We start from the raw sequence: 17,231 nt of genomic DNA, 5'->3' as shown, positions 1-17,231 counted from the left end.
TTGCCCTTCCTGGTGGCACAGTGTGTAACGTGTTGGGCAATTTCACAGTTAAAATTCTTTAGCCACTTTATGAAAGAAATACAGGTAGTAGCCTTTTCCTGTAAAGATTTGCAGCCACGGAAGTGCAATGGAGGGTCACAATCAATTGGAATCGACTCCTCTCATTTTGCTGTTGCTCCTGAATATCATCGAGTCGGAACCAAACCACATCTGACCCTCCAGTGGGTTTTTAGAGGCAGTATGTTGCACAGGAGACTGCCTGTCCCCACCAGTGTAGCAGCTGATGGATTCGAACCATGTACCTTTGCATTGGCAGTGCAACTCCTTATCACTAAGTTGTCAAAATGGCATGGCAGAGTTGACATCTCACCTCCTCTAGCTTCGCCAGGGGGAAGGAGAATCAAGATCAACAGTCCAATGTTGGTTCCTGTGAGGCAGAGATCAGACCTCTTTTCTCCAAACTTTTTACAATTCTAACACCTACCTGTGGCATTCTCTGTACCTCTGCTAAATTCAATAATTCATGTGGACAGCCACACATAATGACAATACTCATGATTATGGTGTTTACTGGGAATAGCACTTGCTGAGGATTTATTGAGAAATAACTCAAGATACAGTTCTCCACTCATAACAGGCTCTTCTCAGCCATGCCTGTAGGCTGACTTCTCTCTGGCTCTGGCCACTTGGACATGATAGACCAGCCTGCTCTCTGCCCTGCTCAGGCATCCACTACAAAGCTCTTTAGCTCCCTTGGTAAGTGTGTGGGGTCACCCCATTCCATCAGCAAGTCTCCTGCTGAAAAGCACTCAATTCTCTCATTCACTGTACTAACTGCACCCATCTCCAGGTTCTGCTGCCTCTGCTGCCACAATTTCTCTCCTACTATTTCTTATCATCTCTCACCATCTCTGGGCTATAGCCTTCTGTCCCCTGGATCTAGGAGGTTCCCAGCACAGGGACCTTGGGTTGGAGGACATGTTTCACCTCTGGCTCTTCTATTTTGATAATCACCAGGTCCCTTCTCTGCTTTGGGATTGGCTATTTCTTCAACCTGTTGTTGTTATGTACCATCAAATCGCCTGTGACTCTTAGCAACCCTGCCCTATTCTGAGCCACTCTGACACACCTACTCCCATTGCTCTAGTTGCAGTTTAAATACATCTCATCTGAGGTCTTCCTCTCCTGCACTGTCCCTCCACCCTTCCAAGCATGATGTCCTTCTCCAAGGACTGGTCTCTCCTGGCCATGTGCCCCAAATATGTGATATAGCTTCAAAATACTTGCCTCTAAGGAGCTGCTTGGTTTCACCCTGTCCAGGTCAGATCTGTTTGGTGGTCCACGGTATGTATGTTTGATACTCTTCTCCAGCACCACAACTCAAAGGCATCGATTCTTCTTCTGTCACCCTTAGTGATTGCCCAGCTCTCTGATGCCTAGCAAGTTATTATGAAGACCATGGCCTGAATCAGGTGAACCTTTTAAGCCTAGCAGAATTCAAAACTGAAAAATTTCCTAGTTAGGGTTTCACACATCTTATTTGCATAGTCCCACCTCCACAAGTGTACTAGGCACTTAATTTATAATATTACGGGAAGCTGTCTAATGTCCATTCTAGACCACAGATACTTAATTTGCATAGTTCTACAACTTTGATTTTACTTAGGCTCACAATCAAGCCATGGAAGTAGCAGTCAAGAAATCACAAGATGATTGCATTGAGACGTCTGCTGTCAAGGACCTTTAAAGTGCTAAAGAGCAAGGATGTCAGTTTAAAGACTAAGGTGTGCCTAACCCAAGCTATGGTATTTTCAATTGCCTCATATACACATGAAGGTTAGACAATGACTAAGGAAGACCAAAGAAAGATTAGCACCCATTTGTTGGCACAGAGTGTGAGGTATCCCACAGCCTGCCAAAAGAACAAACAAATCTGGTGGTTTTGGTTTTGGTGGGGATTTTTTGGTGTGTGTACCATCTAATTGGATCTGATTGGTAGAGGAGGAGATTGCCGCTCTTCCTACAGAGCATCAAAAAGAAATCTGTCTTGAAAGAAGTACAACCAAGATCCTCCTTAGGTGTGAGTATTGTAAGACTTCGTCTCTCACACTTTAGGCTTTCAGGAGGGGTTAGTCCTTGGGAAAAGACCTCATGTGTGGAAAACCAGAGGGTCAGAGAGAAAGATCCTCAACATGGTGAACTGAGACAGTGACTGCAGCTAACAGAGATTGTTAGTATGGTGCGAGGTTGGGCGAGGTTTCGATATGTTGTACCCGGTGTTACTATGAATCATGGTCGACTCAATGGCACCTAACAACAACAACCTAATCATCTGGTGCGCTCGTGGTGTAGTTGGTGGAGAGTTACATTGGGCAGTTCAAATCCAGCAGACAGGCTCCGTGGGAGAAAAATGGACAGTCTCTCCCAGGATGATTTATAGCCTCTGAAAACCCCCTGGAGGGTCAGCCACAAGTCGGTTCCAATTGAAAGGCAACAAGCTGAGTCATGAGAATCATGTCATGGGAGTTATTGTTAAAAGAATCCTCTTGGCAAGTTCTGGTGGCCTAGTGGCAAGAAGCTGCACTGCAATCTCAGAGGTGCATGGTTCGAATCCACCAGATGCTCTGCTGGAGAAGGAGGAACAATCTCCTCCTGTACCAGTCAGATCTGATCTGACGGTACACACAAAAAAATAATGAAATAAAAATTTTAAAAAAAGAATCCTATTAAGTGATTCACTATACACCAAGGCCAGATTCCTGTCATATTATTATTCTCAGACTAGCATAATACTCTCATCTTGGGCTTTACTTCCTTCAGACTATCCTTCTAAATGCAGGCAAAGAACAGATTTCCTGACATGCACTTATTTCAAAACTTTTGTTTGTTCATTCATAAATTCATTTATCTATCCTTCCATCCAATAAATAGATGTTTACCTACAGACATAAATGCACAGGGAGTTACTGTGTGCCAGGCACTGTGCTAAGCTCTGGGGGGTGACACGAACACGCACGAGTGCTGAGGGGCTCACACACTAACAAGAGAGGGAACCTTTACTTGATTGCATCTAAGTTCCTCCTGTTGTCACGTAAGGCATCGTAGTCATGGCGACAAAATATCACTTCTGTCTGAGGTGAGGGCAGCAAGTGTGGCTTCTCAGCATGTGAGCGGAATCTAGATGCTTGGGGAGGAGCCTAGCAGGAAGTCAAGACGTGAGTGTTGTGGGGTGGATTCAGGCAGATGATGTGAAGACGCAGAAGATGGCTTTCATGGATTGCATTGTGTGTCCCCAGAATGTGCGTATGTAATGATGTCATGTGGAAGCTATGGAATGACCCCCTCATGATTCAAAGAGTCGCATGAGAATTAACTGTGAAATGTGATACAGCTCTGAGCCCATGCAATCATAGTTTCCCTAGGATGTGGGTTGTACTGAAAAGGGATAAAAGGGGAGGAAAGAGGGGAGAACTCAGTCTCTCCAAGAAATAATCTACAGGAACGGAGTGTGTTTTTATAAACTCAGGCCTCTGTGCTACAAAGTTCCTTGACATCAGAGAAGGCCAACACACCTGGAGGTCTCCCGCAAACATCCAGGGCTCCAGACGCCAGGAACCAAGGGCCTCCCTCCAGGACTGATGAGTGGAGAGGGCATTCCCCTAGAGCTACCACCCTGAATCTGGAGCTCGAGTGGCCTAGTGTTAAGAAGCTGCACTGCAGTCAGGAAGGGACGTGGTTTGAATCCACCAGCTGCTCTATAGGAGAGGATGGGCAATCTCCTCCCTTGTGATTAGCTGCTTCTGAAAACCCACTGGAAGGTTAGCTGTGGGTCAACTCCAAATTCGATGGTACACAACAAAGTCCAAAAGTTCTGCTAAACTCTAAGAGAAGAAATTCTTATTTGTTAAAGCAATCCACTTGTGTCTCTATTATGCAGCACCACTACATCACTAAGACAAGGGAGCTCTGGTGGCTTAGTGGTAAGGAATTGTGCTGTCAATGCAAAGGTATATGGTTCGAATCCACCAGCTGCTCTGAGAGAGAAAGATAGGCGATCTCTTCCTATATGATTAGCTGCCTCTATAGACCCACTGGAGGGTCAGCTACAGGTTGGCTCCAACACGACGGTAGACAGTAACAGTACACAACAACAGATCGCTAAGACAGTGGCTGTCTCTTGATGGTCCCATGGCAACACTAAGTCAGCTCTGTTGGAACTGGTGTCAGGGCGACAGTTCAGCCAAGCTGGCTGATGCCTCAGGCTGGGAAGGAGTACGTCAAGTGCCCGAGGAGTCTGAGCAAGAGCTACGCTTTGGCAGCTTATTGTCTCCAGAATGTCTCCAGTTCCCCCAAATCTCTGCAGATCTGGGCTGTCACCCACTGCATAAGCTTGTGAATCAGTGACTCTTAGGTTCTGAAAGTTTCTACTTTTGTTTGAAATCTCCAGCTCTCACTAGTTTGGGGGTTTGGGAACCATTTGATTATATTCTTATTGTGTCTCATCATTCCCATCCAACCCTTCTTAGATCTGGAATTTTGACTTTGGAGGACGAAGCCTTACTGGTAACCACGCTGTTAAGTGCACCTTTGAGCATAAAGCAAACACGTATTATAAAATATAAGATCAAACACATGTAACGCCTTATGTTTGTGTGGAGTGCGGGAGGGAGTTCAAGTTCTGCTTTTGTTAAGAAACTGGAATGTGCTGGTAAATAGCTTTTGAAAATATTTTAAATATTATTTTAGAGAAAAATATTTTCTGTTTAGAGAAAAGAAACCTTTTCAAGGTTTTAAACTGCCTCTCCCTCACATAAAGCAGATGGTCATGCAGCTAATGAGAACTTTCTGAGGCTGAAAAGCATAGAGTGGCCATGGGTTGGCCAGGCATTGGCAAGACAGAGGAAAGGCGAGGCCAGATCTTGGGGGGTCTTGTGCACCTCAGGAAAATAGACATTATCCAAGTGGCCTTGGAGAGTGGTCTCTTATTATTGTTATTATAACTTTTTATTGTGGATTGGGTGAGAGTTCACAGAGCACATCAGTTTTCTATTCAATAATTCATACAGTTTAATGACACTGATTACAAGCCCCACAATGTAACGTCACTCACCCAATTCCTTCCCAGTGTTTCCCATTTCCACTCCTCTCTCCCTAACCCTCCTTTGCCTTCGGAGCTTTGTCCTTGGCCCTTCTGATCTTGAATTGTTAATTGTTCTAACGAGTCCCTGCCTTTCAAGTGCTATTGTTCACCTTATATACCCGTCTATTATTTGGCTGAAAATTGAGTCAAGTGGGTGAGTTCTGTTCCTAAACAGAAGGGCAGCTAAGAATAAGGGCCCTTTATGAAGCTCTCTGGGACCATGGTGAGGAGAGAATGGAAGTAACTGGGCCCCAGACCAAGATATGTGATCCTTGTGATCAGTCCAGGGGTCTAGCAGGGATGCAAGAGATGATAGAAGAGGGAACAGTTGGATGTGTTACCTGTGATGAGAGGGAAGTTAGTTTTTAGGATGGTTTTGAGGCATTTTGCCTGGGCAATCAGACAGATGATGTAACCTACCATTTACTGAGGCCTCAGGAAAGAGGAATAAAGCAGATTTCAAGTATATGTTAACATCTCCAATGTTTCCAGAACTAAATTCAAACTCTCAAGCTCTCCTGACATTCTAACCTCCCAGTCTAGCCTCATCTCTCACAATAACCCGCAAACCAGACACTTCGGTTCCACCTCATCAACCACCTTTCATATTAATACTGTTTTCTAATTGTAGACATAGCCAATATTTATTGTAAAAAATTTGAAAAATACAGAAAAATAGAAACAAAAATCATCCAAGACTTTATCGATAACCACACTAACATTTGGGATGCTTCTTTGAAGGCTTTTCTTCACCCACAAGCATACACATACATGTTTTTTTTAATCTTTATTATAAAACTAAGATATGTTCATACAGATTAGAAGGGTTTTTTCCCTATTTAACATTATATTACAGGAATTTTCCAACATCATTACACAATTTTTAAAAAATGTGATTTTTGTAGAAGTATAATAAACCCTTAATAAGTATTCTCATAATTGATGTGTTTGATCATGTCTTATGATCATATTTTATATATTTTACTGTTTCTCTTTTTTTTTTTCCCCCAGTTTTGGACTTAACAATAGCAACTGTTTTCCTTGCTTCCCTCTCCCTCCCTCTAGAATGTTTTCTGTAGCATTTGCTCAAGAAAGACTCTATGCAGAACTGTCCATGGTTCCTTTGCCAGGCCTTTCTGCTACTGTCCCTTCAGAACAGAATGTCCTTCCCCTTCCAGCCCAGCAAAATTCTTCTCATCCTTCAAGACCTCGGGAGTTATTTCATTTATTTAAATGAGTACTCACTGAGGACCTAGGATACGTCAGGCACAACTGCCCCCAGGAACACGGCATGGGATACAAAGACCCTGTGAGATGTCACCTCTCGGGGAGGTCCCCACCCTTCCCCCCAGCAGCCAAGTGTCTCCTTCTGCAGTTCTCCTTTTAGTGCACTCTTAACATTCTGTTTACACCTCTATTTTAACACTCATCACATATTTCCATATTCTATGGGCTGTGAAAATATTGAACTGGATGCCTTACCCACCCTCACCCCATTTTCTTCCAGATTTGCCTGAGCCCCTGAAGCCAGTAATGACCGCATCTGTCAGATGGGAAGGGTATGGAATTGGAGACCTCTGAATCCAGGGATAATATGTTCTAACTTCTAATTTGGGGGCCCTTGACTTGACAAAGCCCAGAGAGCAGTTGTGTCATCGCAAATAGACTTTGGAACTCGCATTCTGCGGTCAAGGGCTACAATGAGCTCAAGCAGTGGCTTCAGGGAAAGTCGGAAATCATGCCTGGACGGGGCCCTGAGTGGCCCTCGCTTAGCTGGTTTCTAACCCATCTCAGCTCCTGTCCACTTTTTCCAACAGCACAGACGTGGTGGGCTGTGATCGACAGCTGACCACCACCCTTCCCGCCCTCCCCTCTCTGCCTCGTGGCCTGACCTACTTGAGCTCGCCCTGGCCTTATCGCCCACCTCTGGCCAGACCAGACTAGACCACGATGCCAGCCCACTCTCATGAGTTCCCTTCTGTCTCTCCGTTTGTGGGTCAATCTGTCTCCGCTCAGCCACTGCGCTCTCTGACTCAACAACTTCCTCTTTACAAATTTCCTCCTTGCCCTGGAGAAACAGCAACTGCCTCTTGCCCACGTGCTCCACTGGGCCCTCACCTGGCTGGTCTCGGGAGAAAGGACAGTTAGAGCTTGTTCTCCTGTCTCCACTCCAGGCTCAGAGGGGAAGCCTCTGGCTCCTGACGTCTCTGTTTCTTAGTTAGCTCACTCCCCCCTTGAAGATGCTCAGGCCTCCATGAGTGAAGAAGGTATAGACCAGCACCAAATCTGTAGCAGGGGGAAGAGCCAGCGAGCCCAGGGGATGGAAAGTCCAACAAAATTACTCAGTGTTCAGGCTGCACTACAGGGCGGAGGGACCAATCATTGGAAAGGATTTCATGCTGAGAAAAGTGGAGGGTCAAAGAAAGAGAAGAAGACACCAACAAAATGGGATTGACACCGTGGTTAACAATGGCCTGCAGCACAGCAGAGGTGATCAGGATGGGCAGGATAGGACACGGTTCAGGTCTGACGTTCATATGGTCACTAGGTTATAATCTACTGGACAACACGTAACAACAGAAGTAACCTATCCTACTGCCTGGGTATGTGCGTGTGTGTGTGATGGATTAAAGGAGGCTTGGAGGCAGGGAGTATTGTTGCTGAGATGAAGAATGCACCCAGCATTCTTCAGGGGGTTACAAAGTCCTCTGCTAAATGCTCCCCGCAGTCTGTCTGGGGGTGATGGTTCATCTCTCCCTCTACCCAGGTTCATGCCCGCAACCCTCCCTCACATCACCTTTATTTAACACTACCCCTCCACACACATTGCCAACTCTCACCTCATACACACAAGTTACAGCCGTGAATAGATTCACACAGGTGCACGAAGTTCTGAAAATGACAGTTGTCTAGAAACTCCTCTCATCTCTGCCTCTGAGAGAAGAATTCTCCTAAATCTCTGGCTGCCTCATCTCAGGAGTGGAGGAGAAGGCACGGGGTCAAGCCCTGGTCCAGGCTACAGTCCAGGTTCTCTGGGAAGGGTCACAGGCACAGCAGAGGGCACAGAGGGATGGTTCTAGCCAACCAGTGCTGCAGGGCCAGCTGGCACAGAGGACAGGAGCTAAGAGCTAGAGGAGGCTCATGGACTGGCCCCACACCAGGGCCATCTAATCTTCGGGGCCAAAAAGCCATCTCGGTGGGGTTTTGCTGGGTTATCATTTGGTTTTCCCCCTCAGACTCTGGTATCCCTGAAGAATCCTCAACGAAATTCTAGATCAAGGATGCGTGGCACTATGGAGGCTCAACAGTTGGTGCCAAAGACGAGAGACAAAGAATAGTGATGGGAAGAGCCCTATAAGCTAATGAGGAAGATTGATGCACACAGTTCCCAAATATTTAGTGAGTGTAGGATGTAGATGCAGGATGAGGATGTTGGGTGAGGAAGAGGTTGAAATGTCTGGCAGCAGGGAAGGAAATGAAAGCTCTACATGATCTGACTTCCACTGGTTATTCATAAGCACTGAGACGCATTCCCATCTTTGACTACTGGCCCATCAGAGGCAGGGGTCTCCGCAGCCCCGTCATCACTGCCCATCAGAGGCTCTTCCTCCCCCTTTGGGCTGGAAGCTGACCCACCCTCCAGCTCCTCCATTGCCAAGGAGCTTTGGCAAGACTTTTTTCTGCCAAAGAAAGTGGTAAGTGTGGGCTGCCGGCCGGCCCCCTCCCCAGCGGGGACTTCAGAGCCCTTGTCCCCCCCAGATGCTCCCACCATTGCTGTCACTGCTTCCTCGTCACGCACCTGGGCCGGCCCCGCCCAGGCATCCACCACTCTGGTGTGCTTCCCACCTCTGCTTAGCGTCAGGACGCCTGTCCGCTGCTTCTGGCGCCAGCGCCACAGCAGAAGCAGGACCATGAGGACAATCACCACCAGCAGGGTCACAAGCACAGTGATCAGCAAGGTGCTATGTGTCCTCTGGTCTGAAAGTGGGGCAAGCCCCGTGGTCACATTTGTGGAAGTCTCTGAGGTAACAATGGCGGGCATTTTTATGCTGTAGGTCTCCAGAGAGTGAGAGGTCGTGGTTACAAGGTGTCTGCTGTCATCACTGAAGGCCTTTGGTGAGCCGGTCAGCCGGGGGACAGGGAGCTCACTGGTTCTGTTGAGGGTCTCCGTGAAGCTGGCTGGTGGGGTGGCAGGGAGCTCACTGGTTCCATTGAGGGTCTCCGCGAAGCTGGCTGGTGGGGTGGCAGGGAGCTCACTGGTTCCATTGAGGGTCTCAGCGAAGCTGGCTGGTGGGGTGGCAGGGAGCTCACTGGTTCCATTGAGGGTCTCCGCGAAGTTGGCTGGTGGGGTGGCAGGGAGCTCACTGGCTCCATTGAGGGTCTCCAAAGAGCTAGTTGTTAGGGGAACCAGGAGGCCTCTTGCTCTACTGAAGGTCTCTGGAGAGCTAGATACGGTTTCACGGGGTCCAGTGTGGGGTCCCAGAGAGCTCATTGTTAAAGGGACAAGTTCACTGGTCACATTCGAGGTCTCCAGGACCACTGGTGAATCCTTGATGGAAAGGTCCTGGGAGGCTGTTGGCTCAGATGCAGAAGGGACAGTGTCAGCACCAGCCAGAGTCCCGAGAGAGGTCACTTTCTCATTGGTCATAAAAGAAATTGGAGGAGGTGGGGTTGAGATCTGGTCCCCAGTGCTGTTAGTCTCCACAGGATAAGAAGTCACTGAGTTCGAGGCCTCAGGGCGATCTGAGACGCTTCCCACAGAAAGTGACATCAGCAACGTGGTTGTGGCTCCCGAAGACTCTGAGGTCAGGTTCTGGGCCCAGGAGCCCCCAAAGAGGAGGAACAACAGGACTATTCCCATGGCAACTGGCATGAGGCAGTGGGAGACCTGAAAGTGGGAAAGTTTGAGAAGCAGAACACCGAAGGTTCTGGAAGAGGGGGAGCTGAGGAGGGGAGACCAAGCAGGTTTGTCCTCCTGTCTACTTCCCTACCAACGGACAGCTCCACTTGCGGTTTAACGGCTTTTTCCAGCCTTGATTTTACTACTGTCAGAAGTCACCAGGGATCAGATGCTTACTACTCCCTGGCAACCCATTTTTCAGGTCCTTGTAGGTCTTGGGAGTTTGGACTCTAGCCCTGACCACCACCTCTGGCCTCCCCTGACCCCATTCCACCCAGTGGCCCCTGGTCCTCTTTTCTCACACACACCTGCCCGCTCCCTGGCCTACCCAGCAGAGCCTTTCAAGCCATGGATACATCTTCAGGTCCACTGAAGCCCGAGCCCCACAGCCTCTTACCAGCTCAGTTGACAAGCTCACAGCGTTGGGTCAAGAGCACGGGGTTGGGACCAGGCCACTCCACCACCTTCTAAGGCTAAGGCAAGACTGGAGCAGACAGGGCCCCAAGGGGAAAGGAAGTGGCCCCGGCTCCACCCACCCCACCCCAGCATCCTGCCCTGCCCTGCCCTGCTCCCACAGCTGCTGTGTGATGACGGTGCCATCACCTGCTCTTTTTGAGGGACTGGGATGGCATCTGGGGGTTCTAGATTCTCAGCTTTGGTAGGAGGGAAATGGAGGAGGTTTGTGATGAGCATTTCGGGGCCTCAGTGGAGGATTTGGATTGGAGGAGTTGGGGTGGAGCTGAGGTGAGGATGGGAGAAGGCATGTACTTGAGAACTAGGGTGGGCAGAACTGGAGATGGGAGGGCAGGGCGGTTTCCTCTGTGTTTCTGCTCCCCAAGCTGTTTGGTCAGAGGCCCTGGTTGGTGTGATTTCCTGTCCCCAAACTCCCAGGAAGTATCAGTGGCAAGGGGAAGCCCCGGACTCTAGCTGGGGCCAGTGAAAACATTTGCAGTTTGCATACCACCACCACAGGGCACTAGGAACTGGGGGTCACCACATGGCTCCTAGTTGCTTGCGTAAAGGAAGCCAGTTACCAAGCACTGTGTATGGTACGATCTTATTTTTGGAGAAGACTCATAATGATGTGAGAACCTGTACAGAAAATTGTCCTGAAGGAGATCTACTGTGATGTAAACCAAGTTGTCTTTGGATACATGTGAGTCATTGTTGTGTGTCCTGAGTCAACGCTATCTTCCCTGTTGGCTGATTTTCATTTTCTTTTCTTTTTTTATTAATTTTAATGAAAGTTTACACAGACTTAAGGTTTCCATTAATTCACTGTTGCATGGTTTTAATTTTCTGACATATCTAGAATTAATAAACTTTTACTTTGGTGTTTATATGGTTTTGGTTTTCACTGCTTTTTTAAAAAAAATCCCTTCTTTTTTGTTTTTTTTGCCTCTTTTTTTTTTAATCTCACTACTAGGTTTATATACCAAAGATGTAAGGGCCGTGACACAAGCTAACATACATACTCCTGTCTTTACTGCAGCATCATTTGTAAAAGCAAGAAGTTGGAATCAACCTAACGGTCCATCAATGGACAAATGACTAAAAAAAGTCCCCTGGAATATTCACATAGTGGAGTACCATACAACACTAAAAATGACCATGAATTCGTGAAATACTGTACAACGCAGCTGATTCTAGAACAAATTACACTAAGTGGCCCAAAAAGTTAAGAGAAAGTTTATCCACAGAATTAATCTTAGAGGATTAACAGGAATGAGAAAGAAGAGAGGAGGTGTAAATATATATAAAAAAAAAAGAGTGAAAAGTAAAACACAAAAAAGGGTTCTTTGGGTGAGAACTGGTGCCTTTGAGCTGTGGTGCTGGAGAATAGTGTTGAATATACCATGGACTGCTAGGAGAACAAACAGGTTCGTCCTAGAGAGGGTGAAGCCAGGCTGCTCCTTGGAGGCAAGGATTCTGAAGCTTCGTCTGACATACTTTGGTCATGTTGCAAGGCAGGACCAGTCCTTGGAGAGGGACATCATGCTTGGGAGGGTGGAGGGACAGCACAAGGGAGGAAGACCCTTGATGAGATTGATTCATTCAGTGATGGAGGTAATGGGGGTAGGTGTATTGGAGACATTAAGACTGGCACAGGATAGAGCAGGGTTTAGGGCTGTTGTACATAGAGTCACTATGAATCACAAGCAACTCAACGGCACATACCAACAACAACATATTAATTAGTGGTAATTAATGTTACAACACAAAATATCTACTAAAACCAATATGTTTTATTTTTTTACATTATGTGCAAATATATTCATATTTTTATATTTTTTAAAGTGCATTCTTTCTCCAATGTAACATGTCATGTTGTAACATGTCAGGTGACTATAAGTGGTGTGATATGGGTGGTGGTTATTGTTGTTAGGTGTCATTGAGTTGAGTACAACTCGTAGCTAACCTCAGAACAACAGCTCTGAACCTTGTCTTATCCTGTGCCATCCTCACAATCTCTGACACACTCAAATGCATGGCTGCTGTCACTGTGTGCAAACCACCAGGTTGAGGGAACCAACATGCTTTATAAGCCTTTATGAAATAAAAACGTATTAATTTAAAAAGTAAACAAAAAAGTAATAATAAAGTTTGTTGTTTTCTGCCATCAAGTGGAAACTGATTCATAGCTGAGCCTCCAGCGGGTTTTCAGAAGCTGTAAATCCCATAGGAGGAGACTGCACATCTTTCTCTCACCGAGTGCCTGGTGGATTCAAACCAGCTGAGTTGGCAGTTGATTTGAATCCTTACCACCAAGTCACCAGAGCTCACTAAAAAATAAAGCTGGTGCCACAATTGACTTATTAACTAACTGTGTGCTCTCAAACACATTTCTGAGCCTCAGTTTTCTCATTTCAAAATGGAAATGAAAACATCTCCCTCACAGTGTCATTTAATCTGCTCATTTGTTCCATACTTTGTGGTCTGCCTGCTGGTCTCCACCCCTTCCCCAACACAGAGTTTCGACCCTGTCTCTCTGCCCCAGAGGCTCCCTTGCCCTCAAGCTTCCACTTGGATTTGACTAAAGGGAAAGAAGACCAGCTGGGGAGAAAAAAAAATTAAAGAGAATATTCTTTTCCTGCTCAATTCCACTTTGGATCATGTAGCTGGCACCAGTTTCACAACCTACCCTCTCCCCCACACACCCCTGTACAATTTTAATAAGTACCGACAATATAATGTCTAACTCTCTTATATTACTGGTGGAAACGTAAAATGGTACAGTCACTGTAGGAAAGTCTGGCAGTTCCTCAAAAGGTTACCATATGACCCAGTAATTCCATTCCTATGTAAATATTCAGGACAAGTGAGAACACAAACCAATTAAAAACTTGTAAATAAATGTTCATAGGAGCATTATTCATAACAGGTAAAAAATATAAATATCCAAGAGTTCATCAGCAGATGAATGAATAAATAAAGATAAATGGATGGTGCCCTAGTTTCTAGTGCTGCTAGAACAGAAGTACACATAGATGGTTTTAATAGAAATGTATTCTTTCACATTTAAGGAAGCTCAATTTACTCTTCTGGTTGATCAACCTACTGGAAGAGATCTATATTTGGGCCAATTTAAAGAAAGGTGGGGGAGGTGGTCCAAAAGAATGCAGCAAGTATCAAACAATTATAATCAAAATCACATGCAAGTAGAATAATGCAGGAGATTTCTAAAAAATTACTGCATCAGTACATAGACAGAAAAGTATCAAAACTTGAGATATCATCTCACCCCAGTCAGAATAGCAAAATTTAACAGAGCAGCAAACAACAAATGCTGGCAAGATTGTGGAGAAACTGGAACCCTTATTCACTGTTGGTGGGAGTGTAAAATGGTACAACCACTATGGAAGGCGGTATGACGCTTTCTCAAAAAGTTGCAAATAGAAATACCATTTGACCCAGCAGTTCCACTACTGGGAATATACACCAAAGAAACCATAATTACCACCCAAGCAGACATATGCACACCCATGTTTATCGTGGCTTTGTTCACAATAGCAAAGAGTTGGAAACAGCCTAAGTGCCCATCAACAAACGAATGGATAGAGAATCTGTGGTATATCTACACATTGGAATACTACACTACATTGAAAAACAAGGGACTCATGAAATATACAAAGTAGGTGGACAGTATTAAACCCCTCACAGTCTGATGATTAAATGAGCCAATGCATATTACATTTATCCTAGTGCTTTTAGGCTGTTGCTGTTGGATACCTTAAAGTTGGTTTCAACTCAGAGTGACCTGAGTCACTGAATACAACAGAATGAAACACAGCCCAGTGGTGCACATTACTAGTGTCTGGTACCTGTTGTCAGGTGCCATTGAGTATGACCCACAGAGACCTTTGAACGACAGATCTGAAACCTGTCCTATCCTGTGTCATCCTCACACTTCCTGACACACTAAAGCCCATTGTGGAAGTCATTGTGTCGATCCACCATGTTCAGAGTCTTCCTCTCCTTCTCCATCCCTCCACTTTCCCAAATATGATGTCCCTCTCAAAGGAATAGTCTCTCCTAGCAACATGCCTGAAGTATGTGAGGCAAAGCTTTATAATCTTTGCCTCCAAGCAGCACTCTGGCTGCACTTTCTCCAAGCCTTGTTTTTTTGGCAGTCCATGGGATGTTCAGCACTCTTCTCCAACACTGCAGATCAAAGGCATACATTTTTCTTCTATTACCTGTATTCATTGTTCAGATCTCCGATATATAACAAACAATCAGAACCATGGCCTGAATCAGACATACCTTAGTTCTCAAAATGCTATCACTGCTCTTCAATAATTTGGAGAAGTCCTGACTTCAGACTTTCCCAAGTGCCCTACATCTCCTGATTTCTTGATTACTAGTACCACGGGTGTTGACTGTGGATCCAAGTAAGACTAAGTCGTTGAAAGTCTCAATCTTTTTTCCAGTTATTATGATGTTGTCTATCAGTCCAGTGTTAAGAATTTTTGTTATCTTGATATTGAGATACAATCCATATAAAAGGGTGTATTTTTTTTTCTTCTGCAATACGTGCTTCATTTCCTCCTCATTTTCAGCAAGCAAGTTTATGTCATCTATACGACACAGGTTACTAATGAGTCTTCCTTTAATCTTGATGCCACATTCTTCTTCATAGAGTCCAGCTTCTTGAATAATTTGCTCAGTATACAGATTAATAATTGTTAGATATGATGATTACCACAAGATAATTTCAGAAACAATCAGACCTAAGACAATTCCCCAGAAGATAAAACCCAGTGGGCTCAAGTAGATGGTTTCCTCTTCGATCCTATTGTTCCTGTGGACCGTAGAGTCAGAACTGACCCACAGGTGACCCTCCAGTGGCTTTTCAGAGACACTCAATAACTTGAGAGGAAACTGACCATCTTTCTCCTGCAGAGCAGCTGCTAGATATGAACTGCATACCTTTGTGTTGCCAGTGCAACTCCTTGCCACTAGGCCATCAGAGCTCCCTTATGGATCTTTACAGGGGCAGTCATATTGCAGGGAGTCTACGGCCTGGCCATGACATTTGTGTAACCAGGTTACATTAGCTGCCTCTCTCTGCTATGTCTGCTGCCAGCTCACATTACATGGAAAATAAACAGACTCAAAAAGTTACATAGAGTTATCATCAACCCAGTTCAATTCATTGCCTTCAAATTAGATCCAACTTATAGCTGACCCTCCAGCAGGTTTCTGAGGTTGTAACTTGTATGGGAGATAATCTCTCATCTCTCTGTATAAGAGCCCTGGTGGATCTGAGCAGTCTGGGAAGTCCTTGGATTAGCAGTGTGAACACTGCACCATGTGACCAGAACTCCAGAGTTACCATGTTGTTGTTAGGTGCTCTTGAGTCAACTGTGGGGAGGACCTGACACATTTGCTGAGGAAGGTCAAGCATTGTGTCTTCAATATGCACTGAAACTCAACATCAAGAAGACAAAGGGAGGTGCGGGGTGGGCTGGGAGAAAAGTGCAACAATGAATGAATGGAATTCCAAAATCTCTGTAGATGTTTACTGAAATAAAAAAAAATAAATTAAAAATTAAAAAAAAAAGAAGACAAAGATTCTCACCACTGGGACAATTGACGGCACCATGGTAGATGGAGAAAAGATTGAGACTGTTAGCAATTTCAACTTGCTCAGTTCCACAACCAACACTCTTGGCACCAGCAGTCAGGAAATCAAAAGATGAACTGCACTAGGGAAATCTGTTGCCAGAGACAACAAAGTGCTAGCGAGCAACAGGGTCAGTCTAGAGACTAAGATGTTCCTGATTCAGGTCATGGTCTTCAGTTATTTGCTATATAATCAGAGACCAGGACAAGGATTAAGGATGACAGGAGAAGAATTGATGCCTTTGAGTTGTGGTGTTGGGAAGAGTATTAAACATACCATGGACCATCAAGAGAACAAATAGGTCTGTCTGGGAGAAGGTGAAACCAAGATGCTCAAGGATTCTGAAACTTCCTCTCACATACTTTGGGCATGTTGTCAGGAGGATTTAGTCCTTGGAGAAGGACAGCAAGCTTGGAAGGGTGGAGGGACAGCACAGGAGAGAAAGACCCTGGTTGAGAAAGATTGGCACAGTATCTGGGGTAACAAAGTTAGGTATGTCGGAGACAGTGAGACTGGCTCAGGAGAGGGCACATTTCAGAGCTATTGTGCATGGAGCTGGTATGAGTCTCAGGAGACTTAATAGCACATCATAATAATAACAACAACATGACTCATAAGGACTCTGTAAATGACAGATCTAAACCTTGCCCTATCCTGTGCCCAGGTTGTTGCTGTTAGGTGCCGTCGGGTGCAACTCATAGCAAGCCTATGAACAGTGGATCTGAACCCTGTGCTCTCCTATGCCATCTTCACACTTTCTGACACACTAGAGCCCATTGCGGCAGTCACCGTGTGCCCATATGACCCAGTGATTCCACCTAAGATACACAGAAAATGTTGCCACCTGCTGGCCTGCACCAAGAACTTCAGGAATATCTGTGGACAACAGAAGCGCTTTCAAAAACACCATACTATTGTAGGGGCCCTGGTGGCTTAGGGGTAAGGACTCATGCTGCCAACACTGAAGAACATAGAGTGGAAAGGCAGAAAGACTATTTGACATGTGAGGCATTGAGCATGGTACTTAAAAGTGTATGACCCCAGTAGGAGGATCCAGTCGGCTC

At 45.6% G+C, this 17,231-nt stretch overlaps 1 protein-coding gene across 1 annotated transcript in view; it reads right to left on the bottom strand.

Moving 5' to 3' along the window:
* The window catches only part of LOC102860029, a 31,566-nt gene extending 21,565 nt beyond the window's left edge, over nt 1–10,001 (bottom strand). Inside the window, exons 1-3 of the mRNA XM_006896612.1 lie at nt 8,777–10,001; nt 7,368–7,426; nt 7,037–7,262 (exon numbers count right to left, since the gene is read on the bottom strand). Coding sequence (XP_006896674.1) covers nt 7,037–7,262; nt 7,368–7,426; nt 8,777–10,001 — 1,510 coding nt within the window. The remainder of the gene's footprint in view (nt 1–7,036; nt 7,263–7,367; nt 7,427–8,776) is intronic.
* Nucleotides 10,002–17,231: the final 7,230 nt, after the last annotated feature.

The sequence above is a fragment of the Elephantulus edwardii genome, unplaced genomic scaffold (assembly GCF_000299155.1).
Source record: "Elephantulus edwardii isolate Elephantulus edwardi_28Jun2011 unplaced genomic scaffold, EleEdw1.0 scaffold00186, whole genome shotgun sequence".
Classification (NCBI taxonomy): domain Eukaryota; kingdom Metazoa; phylum Chordata; class Mammalia; order Macroscelidea; family Macroscelididae; genus Elephantulus; species Elephantulus edwardii.
The sequence above is the reverse complement of the archived record's forward strand: the minus strand, read 5'-3'. Positions and strand labels throughout refer to the sequence as shown.